Here is an 11,227-nt window from a genome sequence, read left to right as displayed (position 1 = left end):
GTGATGCGTCTACATCTTCTGCGTCCCAGTTTTTACCGGAACTCCAAGAGGAACAGCGGAAGGATTCGCTGCTAGGATTCTGGATACTTTTTGTGGAGTCTGGTTCTAAACCGAAGAATGATGACTTGCCGCCAGGACCTCGTTACTTAGCCATGATGAAGAACTTTGACAGACTTAAACTTGTGGATAGAATTCTGTGCAGAGTAGTAATATCTGATGGAGATACCAAGACGACTCGGATTCTATTGCCTAGATCCAATGTTCCTACAGTTCTGACTATGTTACACAACGACTTGGGACATCAAGGACGTGACCGCACTCTATCCTAAGTGAGAGATCGCTTTTACTGGATTGGCATGACCATGGACATTGATGAGTGGGTGAAGTCGTGTTCGCGTTGTGTACTTAGGAAGAAACCAGCCAATACCTGTGCTCCGCTTGTTTCCATCAACACTTTCCAGCCTTTGGAATTAGTTTGTATGGACTTTCTATCATTGGAGACTTCGAAAGGTGGAGTTGAAAATATACTGGTAATCACAGACCATTTTACCAGATATGCAGTTGCTGTACCTACTAGGAACATGACAGCTCGGACTACTGCTGAGGTATTTTTTAACCAGTTCGTTGTCCATTATGGATTACCTCGCAGGATTCATTCGGACCAAGGTCCAAATTTTACAAGTCATCTAATGAAGGAGCTCTGTAAAATAACCGGAATAGAGAAGTCGCCCACAACTCCATACCATTCTATGGGGAATGGCTTATGTGAGCGCTTTAATCGTACTCTCCTCGGAATGCTCGGAACTCTTTCACCAGAACAGAAGGACTGGAAATCGCACGTCTCTAGTATGGTACACGCGTACAACTGTACTCGACAAGAATCTACAGGTCAGAGTCCATATTTTTTTGATGTTTGGACGAAATCCTAGATTGCCAGTAGATCTCGCCTTTGGTTTGAACACAGACGCTGAAGCAGTTTCCATGACAAGGTACATAGACGACATCAGGCAACGCTTGATTAACGCCTCTGAGCTTGCTGCATCACATTCAGCTAAGGCCAAGGATAGACAGAAAGGACATTACGACAGTCGTGTTCGTGAGGCAGTTATCAACACTGGAGATCGAGTTTTAGTGAAAATTGTGGCTTTCACGGGAAAACATAAGCTATCCAATAAGTGGGAAGAGGAACCATATATTGTAACGGAGCAGTCAAACCCTGATATTCCTGCATATATTGTTCGGAAGAAAAATGGTGAGGGTCGGCCTAGGACGTTACATCGAAATCTCCTCTTGTCTATTGGATATCTCCTAGATACTACAGTAAGGAAACCACAGCCGGCTCCTAGGAAAAGGACACCTGTGGCTAGGAAGGTGCCTTCAAGTGATGAAGGGTCCACCATTTCATCGTCAGAGGGGGAGGAAGTGCTAGTTGGAAGGACAGATGTTCAACAAACATTTACTCCGGACCATCCACTAGCCGAGTCAGAAGATGAGCCTCAAGATGATGCAGAGTCACAGTCACAACTAGAAGGAGATGGAGGAGTCCCACAGGACAGCCCTGCTGCGCCTAGGAGGTCGCGGCGTCCGAGGGAAAAGCCTGTGTGGATGAGGAGTGGACAGTTTGTTATGAGGAATCAACTAATGGTCGAAGAGCCAGAGTGGAAGCAGAGGCCAAAGTGTTTGACGGAACTTANAGCCCTGCTGCGCCTAGGAGGTCGCGGCGTCCGAGGGAAAAGCCTGTGTGGATGAGGAGTGGACAGTTTGTTATGAGGAATCAACTAATGGTCGAAGAGCCAGAGTGGAAGCAGAGGGCAAAGTGTTTGACGGAACTTGCAGACACAGGAATCCTATCAGGAAAAGAAGACCAGGTTGCCTTAACATTGCTTCAGATCCTCTCCGGAAAGATATCGTGACTGCTATTGTTTCAATACCCATGATGGTTTCATAATTGTATTTTGTTTACCAATTTGCTATTGTGCATCTCTTGTCGAGGACGACATTTATCAAAAGCAGGGGAGAATGTAACAGGGTCAATTTTATTGTCATATATAGTAAATGTTATAATTGTGTATAAATATCCATTTGTATGTGCCCAGGGTGTTTTGTGTATTTGTTTGTCCATTTGTTGGTGTTACATGTTACAGGGTGTGGTGTTCTATGTATTTTGTGTAATGTGTTGCTATTTTCAGTGTAACAATTTACACCCAGTGATTTAAGTCCAGAGTCCATGTTCTTGTCTTGCTTTTTATTGGTCGCTATTTTTATAATCCCTTGTTGGTCAGTCTTGGCGGGAATATCATTGTTAGGTCAGTTAGACTCCTGCCTGCCAAGCTGATCAAAAGCTCTATCTACTTGTCTTTAAAATATTTCAGGCAGTTACAAAGTAAGTTTCTATGTTTTTCTGCAAATTATTTCTTGTGTAATATTAGTTTTCATTAATATATAAAGTAACTTCAATAAGTCATAATGTTGAAGTATTTGGTATATTTAGTAATTTTCTTAATTTCAAAATTACAGCCATAGAGCTAGAAGTATATGTTTCATAAAAAATGGTGCAAAGTTCAGTTTGAAAGTTGTCTATTTTGATATATCTATGTATTTGCAAATGTAATAGTAGTAAGGTAATTGTTTGTATTATTTTAGAATCATTCGAAACTTGTACAGAGGTGGCAGTAATAGAAGCATCTAGGATGGTTCTGTGCCATACAAAGATATTTGCCTTATTACATGTTTAAATTGTTTAGTGGTAATGTCATATAATTATTTATATGATGCTATTTCCATGTTGATATATATATGATAGATTGTAGATCATTTCTATAGTTCTGATTCTTATCAATTTAAATGTAATGTTATAATAACTTGAAAGAAGTTATTATTTGTATTGTTGGATTAAGATCTATGAAATTGTAAATCTTAAAGATTCTATCTCATTTAATATATTATGATTATTTAGTAATTCCATTTGAAATGGACTTATCGATGTACATCATAATAGTGAGTTGTGTCCCTTGATTATACATGCGTGTAATTTACACTGCTCTCTCTACTCAGTGTTAAGTATATTCTTTTATGTTTATTTCAGAGTGTCTACAGAATACAATAAATATACAGTATGTAAATACATGCTATCTATGCCACCTGCCCTGCCTCTGTGAACTGTACTGTACCAAGCATTGAAGAATAAAGAACTCATTATTACTTAAACAACACCAGTGTTCTCTATTTATATGGAACACAACGGTTACATTCTTTCCTTGCTTAACATTTAGCATTTAGGAGAATGTCAACAACTGCTTCACCCGTTGTCAATATAATGTGGCCGGGCGTAATGCTGTGCTGGGTGCCTTTGGCATGGTATTTCAATGAGATAGCGCGGATCTGATGCCGTCTTTATAATGCTATCACCAGGAGGCAAGTACGCCAACATACCCTGTCGCCGGCACAAACATACCTCAGCTGTCAATAGGACGATAAACGAAATAACGAACAACCACACCAACACACCCATAGTAGTAACGGAGATAGTATACCTTGTCAGGTGAATCACTGTTAATATTGTGCCTCATTAATAAACCTTGGAAATTACACAATTCCTTCCGTGTTTGGTACAAAACTTAATATATTGATTCACATTGCTGCCGGCATTATGGTGACGTTTAAGGGTCACGTGTACTTTCGTTATTGCACGTGACTGGTGAACGATGCAATGAGTTCAAATTTGCCTAGTGCATTCCTTACATGCAAAGCGTATGCTACCTAAAACAGATTAATCAAAAGCACACAAAATGCAGTGTATTGAAAAGATAATATTTTGTTTCTTCGCCAAGATTAAATAGTCGCTGTTGATGCTGATAATGAAAATAAATAGTGTGTGCGTGTTGTTTTTTATCGACAATACCTCGCATTTTGTTTTGGTGTTAAGTGTTTGACCAACCGAGGGATGTTATGTGCTGTGATCCCCAAACCACGACAAACTATAGTCTTTTAAATTAAGCTTTATTTTGGTAACGCTAAGGACTGGTTTACTCAGAAGTAAAATGTGACTGGGAATTTCAGTGAGGTAGCACACAAAATCGGCATCAGATTCGCGCTATCTCCGGAAGCTAGGTTTAATATTGTTAAGGTTTTTATTCGCTTAAAGTCCTATCAACAGCTAATGTCATTAAAGGGCGTGCCTCCATGTGTGTGTTGTGTATGCGTGCATATATGTGTGTGTGCAGGAGGCAGGGCATGCTGGTGCAGGGCGTGCATGCCTCTTTGTGATAGCGCGGATCTAATGTCGACTTCATAGTGCTATCTTGCTGAAATACCATGTCGAAGGCAACCAGCACAGCATTCCGCCCGAGACCAATGAAAAAGGTCTCGCATCTTTACTAAGAAAGGCGGCTATTGGTTGTGTGATAACACGTGCGCATTGAAAAGTATGTCCAAGTTTGGCATGGACCATGTCTACAAGCCTGGTGAAGAACAATTACTACCATGCGTAGTATTCAAACACTTTTAGCTTGTTTCGGACCTTGGTACTATACCGTGTTTCCATCGGAGATGCGTAGCGATGTTGGTTGTATTGCCGCTTTTGTAACTATTTTCAATGCATTTTTATCTTGATTTTAGGCCCTGTGACTTCGCCCTCGTTCATTATAATATTATAATTTCCGGAACGAACCGAAACGAACCGAAACGGAACGAAAGCCGAATCGTGAAACAAACCGTCGTCAAAAATCGCTGATCACCGAGAATTGCGGTGACTCCTTTCACTCCTACTCTTTTCGGATATTTTACGTTTCCTGTCTTATTCCTTTCTTCCCTATCCACTTCCTCTTTCCGGTGGTGTCTTCCTAGGCACTCGTACTCGTGTAACCCTTGTTGTTGCAATGATGTTTAAATTCAAACAAACAAACAAAATACACCACGAAAAAGAAAAACGTAACTTGTTCAAAAATGTATCTTTATAAATCCCACCTTCAGAATCGGGGTAGTTTCTTCCTTATCTTCTTATATTTAGAAGACATTGATATCAAATATAACCCTGCAGTATCCCACTGCATGTGAATCGTAGAAGGCGACTAATGTGTGACCCCCTGCAGAATCGGGGGGGGGGGGGGGGTTCTTCCTTGTCTTCTGTTAAGGATGTAGGAACGACCCACAAATAACGCTGCTGTATCCCAGTACATGTGTATCGTAGAAGGCGCCTAATGCGGGACCCCTGCAGAATCAGGGGTGTTCTTTCGTGTCTTCTACTAAGAGGACATGGAAGATACCACACTTTATCTGCTGCCCCCTTTGCAACACTAGTGATCTTTTTCGTTTCCTACCTTACCTGTCATTTTTCCTTTCTGTTTACAATGTATCAGGTGGTGTCTCCATAGGCGCCTTCCTCGTCAGGACGTCAGGACGGTGTTCGACCGTATCCATTACGCTAATGAAACGTTATACTGTGCTTGTGCTTCAGTGGGATTTCGTCGTTCTAGACATGTTTGAAGCTGTACGTTAAGCTCTCCTATCCAATTCACAGAACTAGCCATTTTCGTTTCGTTTTCTAAATGTTTATTTTTGTAACATTTATGTTTGCGAAATGTCTATTTTCATACTTTTTTATGCTTTCATAACCGCCTTCACGGGGGGAATATAGGCGAATATCCGCTAGATATTTATTATGTGTGAATCAAATAACTCAAATCATACGATATTACATCTTTTGTAGCACTCAGTCATAAAATATTAGACCTTATTATCTTATAGATCGTTTATATCGAAAAATGACATTTTTAATTTGAGGTTTTCACTGAACATCTTGACAAATTACTACTCGCTTTGGACTCCACAAAGGAAAGAGAAGTAACTCGTGTATTTGAAGTGTGCTTTTTGATATATTTGTATTTCTATTTGAGGATCACCGTACTACTGCCAAAAGCTGTAACTAAACATTAGAAATTGCTTTTTTTACGGCATGACTATGACTTCGATAAATCATTGCTGAAAAGCCCCGTACCCCGAGGGTTTTTTACGAAAAATAATACAAATGAAATAAACAAGATATAATCAACAACAGAGTGTGAAAATTCGGTGAGCTACACCTGGGCCCGTATTCATGGAGCCGTTCTCATGCTCAAGCATGGATTTTGTGTTCAAGCCTAATTTCTTGTTCTGGTTATAACTCGATAAATAAATCTTACTTTGTCAATGATTTGGAAAATTTGTGAAGAGACTTAAAGCCAAATACTGTTTTCAATGTTTACATTTGACTTTTTGTTCGTTTGACATGATCTAAGCGAGTTACCAGAAAGTTGGTTTGAGTACAGATTCCATACTTGAGCATGATAACAGTTTCATGAATACTGGCCCTGGACTGGAACTCTGGCGTTCAGATAGTTATACTATCTCTCTAACTGGGTGAGCTAAAATGTACTTGGTAAACGGAGTATTTTTTATTTTAAGTTCAAATATTTTACTTCCTTAACAAGTGTTTGAGGAGGGTGCCAGGGATAAGGAGCCTGGGGTCATCCCTCTTTACAATGCATTGTCCTCTTACAGGAGGGCTTTCATTCAACATTCATATTTCTTTAACTTTCATTCATCATATTTCATAAATTGGATGGAGATACTAAAACATTTAAACCTAACTTTAAGGACGAACACTTACGTACATTGATACATTGTTAAACACAACACGTACATACAATAACATACAATAACATATATACAAACATACAAACATACACACACACATATATATACATACATAGACACAAAAATATAACCTAAATACTTCATACAAATTTGCATACAAAACATACATTTGAAAACATGGCACAATACCAACATAAATAAGTATAAATTATGTACGAAAAATTATATCATCCGGTTGTGTTATATAAAAGGAATACTGTTAAGTAGGTCATTGTATACCAATTATATCAATGAAAGTGGCTATTTGGATATGTCATTGTGCATATAATATGCAGGGACCATTTTCTCCAATATCCTAGAAACCTCTATGACTCATAAAATTTACTGTTTGAAATGTTAAATGTTAATCGGACGATCTGGAAAGGCGGTCGTCTATCACTATTGTTTACTACAGTTAACGTCCTGTCAACTTCGAACAGAGTCACGGTCACGTGATGTATCTGAACGAAACGGGGACTTTGCTACAAACACCGGCATATAAACATTATAAAACAGTTTTCCTTTTTTCCAATGACCCTGTGAAGGTTCGGGGAAATAAAAACAAACACACTATATCTCACTGCATGACGGCATGGTATTTCAGTGAGATAGCACTATGAAATCGGCATTAGATCCGCGCTATCACAAGGATGCAAGTACACCAACATACCCCGTCTCCAGCACACATACACGCATGCACGCAGCCACAGCATACACTGAGGTACGTCCTGTAATGACCTTAGCTGTTAATTGGACGTTAAACAAAATAAAACCAAATAAAACCGTTAGAGGTAAATATCAAGCCTCTGTGAAAAGGTCACTAAAAACAAAATTGATATGCTGCCCCCTTGCAGCACTAAGGTTATTTGTAGTCTGTTCTCGCTCCCTTACTCTTACCTTTCCGCGGGGTCACGCTAGGCACCTGTCTTCGTTATGACCTTAGCTGATGAGAGGCATTGAAACCCATTCTTGTATTCAGAATAGATTTGCGTAAGTTGCAAAATCAGTTAATCAAATAGAAAACTTGTTACTGTAACGTTTGATTGTAATAACACTAATTGAATTCGTGCAGGGCCCAGTTAATCATAAGGCGGTTAGCTTAATCATTGTTTAACGGCATTTTTCAACCTTTTATAATTTAGTCAATATAGAAGGTAAAATCTCACAATTTTGCAGGTAAATTCACTCTACTAAATATTTGATATCTGAAAAGTTGTAACTAATTCAATGGTTTTGTTTTAAAGTTACACAAAAATGAAAGTAAGGGCTAATCACTGATTAAGCTAATCACCTTTTGAACGACTGGGTTCAGATGTCACATTCGTTCTCGCACCTGCACACACTGTTAGGTAAATATTTACAAGACACCACGTTACAACTATTTGAGAGCTGTTGAGGATAGGGTTCCACTCAAAATTGTTGTGCATTAACCAGTATATATATGTATTTAAATATGTAAAGGTCAGTTGATTTATAAAAACAGTGGTGTATTGATCTGTATAAACAATGCTCAATTGATTTATAAAAGCAGCCGTCAATGGTTTCAACGTACTGTTTGACGAGTTATCTCGCTTGAAACACTTTTCTAGAGCAAATGGTCGCCACCAGCAGTCAGGTGTTACTGTAGCTGTACGCCCCTGTCTGATGTGGTTTCATTCTCTATGATTTTCATTTAGGTTTTATTTTTTATTTATTTTTGCTTATTTTATAGTTATTTTAGTTTATCAAGATGATTTTTGTTCATAAAAAGGAACGAAGGCATAACTTTAGGTCGATGTGGGGTCTGTTGGTACAAAGAGTGGAATAATCAAATATTCTGGTTGAAGACATTAGAAGACTTCTGGTAGAAGGTTTTTTAGGAAAGCATCTTCAAGTTTGATCAAAAGATGTTTTAAATTCTTCAAAATCTACATTATTTTAGCTCTATATATACTGTCCAACAAATCAACTGTAACACATGCCCCGTATACAAGAAACTGATCCCGCGCTCAAACATGGATTCTGTGCTCAAACCTTCTTTTTTGCCACTGGCTTAGAATCATGTTACACGAGCAAAAAGTCAAGTTTAAACATAAAAAGCGGTATTCAGCACTACGACTCTCGAAAATTCTACCAGATCACTAACAAAACGTAACTTTGTATTTATTGATCACCAAAATAAGAAAGGTAGGGTCAACGCCTATGGAGATTTAACATTAGCGTTGGCCCCCGCTTGGAATTTTAAAACAAAATGAATCCAAAAAGGTAAATAAGGAAAAGTTAGTTTCATATTTCATTTAATGATAAATGGGACCTCATTGACTTATACCTGTGTGGGTTTTAAAGGTGCGGTTATAAAATTCCTCCTAGAGCATTTAAATGACACAATTACTATAAAATTATATCATCATCGTGTGCAACATATTCCAACTGTCATTTTGATACCGAATATTGCACTACTACAGGAAAGAACTGTTCTTTTTATTGAAGATTTTAGCAGAAAAGTATGTGAACTTTCATTACTAATGAGAACATTTCCATTTTTGAAACGCTAATTTACATAGTTCTAAAACGAGTCTATTTTTCATACTTGCTTAAAAATTGGAATATCTTTCCAAATCTGGAATTTAAAAAAAATGACAAACGGTAAATTTGTTATATAACCCTTTTGATTCGTAAAAATAAAAACACAGTTATCTTTCCACTTTTCCTTTAACTTGTGTTTCTTCATTACCTAAGGTCCTTGGGTCTTGATATTTGGCAAGTTGGTTGTTCATGTGAATGAATTTAAGATTTGTAAACGTTAATGACATTGACCATCGTTCAAGGTCACAAAAATCAAAAGTGCTAAATATTAGTTTGTATGGGGAATCAGACAAGGATAAAGTTCCTTACTTTATTTGTTTAAATTAACGATATAAAATAATGTAACATTCCTTCATATTTTGTTTATTGAATGGGCAATAAGCACAATAAAATAATAACTACATTTGTAGAACTGTAAGCCAAAGGCTAACTATTACCCCCGCTCCTATATAAACCAGAACTGTAAGCTAAAGGCTAGCTTAGCATAGCATTGCAAATCAATCCATAGTCTACCATTAGTATCTATTTAAGTATATAGGTCACTGACATGCTTCCTGTACTCCCTCCTCATGCCAAAACATACTTGCATACCAAAATTTGTTAGCCCATATGAACCAGTTTTGTTGAAATCGTCCAAGTAGTTAAGGAGAGTTGTCAAGACAAATATTTTTAACAAAGGACCATAACTCCTTAAAAAGAGTCAAAATGAAAAATGTACTCTCCTAATGCATGACATCAGGAGATATTAACCATATCTAATAATTTTCATTGAAATCGGGCCACTAGTTTATGAGACAGACAAATTTTTTTCAACATAGGGCCATAACTCCTTTTTAAAAGGATCGGGGTAAAAAACATACTACTTGGGATGCACAATGTCGGGGGACGGTAACCATGTCTGTAAACTTCCGATGAAACTGGCCCCATAGTTTTGGAGGTGTTGTCTGGACAAGTATTTTTCAATAAATGGTCATTTCTCCGTAAAAAAAGTGGGGTCAGATTGAAAACATCATACCTGGATGCACAACATCAGGTGGTAGGTATCATATCTGAAAACTTTCGATGAAATCGACCCCTTATTTTTGGAGGATATGTCTGGACAAACTTTTTCTACAGACAAACAAGCTGATTCCGCTGTATCCCCCTAACTTCGTTGCGGGTGTATAATAAAGTGTATTAAAGTGTTTCTATTAAGACTATGGCATTGCTTTTATATATTTGCATATCTTTGTCTATAACACAATCTCAACCTTAAGTAGTTCTCCAGAGGTTCATGAGTTATTACTGCTGCACATAACTTTAAAAAATGCGTAATATAATGATATGTTTAGGTAAAATACAAAAAAAAAGAAATGTATCGTTATTTACCATAATAAACATTGATAATAAAATCTCCATGATTATGTGAAATTGGGCATTGATCATGTTTGGTATGCTAAAAAAGTACTTTACTGGTTTCAATATTACATATAAATGATTCTGTAGACAGAATATATATATGAAAGTTTAAAATATAGACTACCAGTATAATATAAGATAAGAAAGTTTATCTGAGAGGAAAGATTTAGAGCTAAAGTGTTTCAATGGGGGCAACGGATCAGATTTGGTTTCCTCGATGTCCCATAGACAGACAAACTGGAGAAACCTCTGATTTCAGAGTTGGGCCAACAAGACTATTCTTTTCCTGTTCTTTTTCCCCGACACCTACATACTCTGTCTCTGGCAGACATACACACATGCACGCATACACGCATACACAACACACACATTGAGGTACTTTATTAATTGACATAAGCTGTTTAAAGGACGTTAAAGAAAATAAAACCAAACCAAACAATTACACCGACCCAAATCTGTGTACACTTTTAGATTTTGGCGTGTTCTGACTAGCACGAAGCTCGTATGTGCAGCTTTTTTATCCAAAACTCTCGCGCAATCGTATCATCACTTTAGATTGTCGATAGTCAGCTCAGGAAATTTGAAAAGAAAA

At 37.6% G+C, this 11,227-nt stretch overlaps 1 protein-coding gene across 2 annotated transcripts; it reads left to right on the top strand.

The window, feature by feature from the left end:
• Positions 1-700: 700 nt before the first annotated feature.
• Positions 701-2,323, top strand: LOC110458044. 2 transcript variants are annotated; one of them, XM_021509589.1, is made up of 2 exons: positions 701-1,574; positions 1,715-2,323. In XM_021509589.1, the coding sequence occupies exons 1-2, from the start codon at positions 757-759 to the stop codon at positions 1,911-1,913; spliced, it is 1,017 nt and encodes a 338-aa protein (XP_021365264.1). In that variant the 5' UTR covers positions 701-756; the 3' UTR covers positions 1,914-2,323. The 2 variants fall into 2 exon arrangements, with proteins under 2 accessions (XP_021365264.1, XP_021365263.1); XM_021509588.1 differs by having other exon boundaries at positions 701-1,670; positions 1,811-2,323.
• The last annotated feature ends 8,904 nt before the right edge of the window (positions 2,324-11,227 follow it).

This window comes from Mizuhopecten yessoensis, unplaced genomic scaffold (genome assembly GCF_002113885.1).
Source record: "Mizuhopecten yessoensis strain PY_sf001 unplaced genomic scaffold, ASM211388v2 scaffold9409, whole genome shotgun sequence".
NCBI classification, from domain to species: Eukaryota; Metazoa; Mollusca; class Bivalvia; order Pectinida; family Pectinidae; genus Mizuhopecten; species Mizuhopecten yessoensis.
Note: the sequence above shows the minus strand (reverse complement) of the source record. Positions and strands in the feature narration are given on the sequence as shown.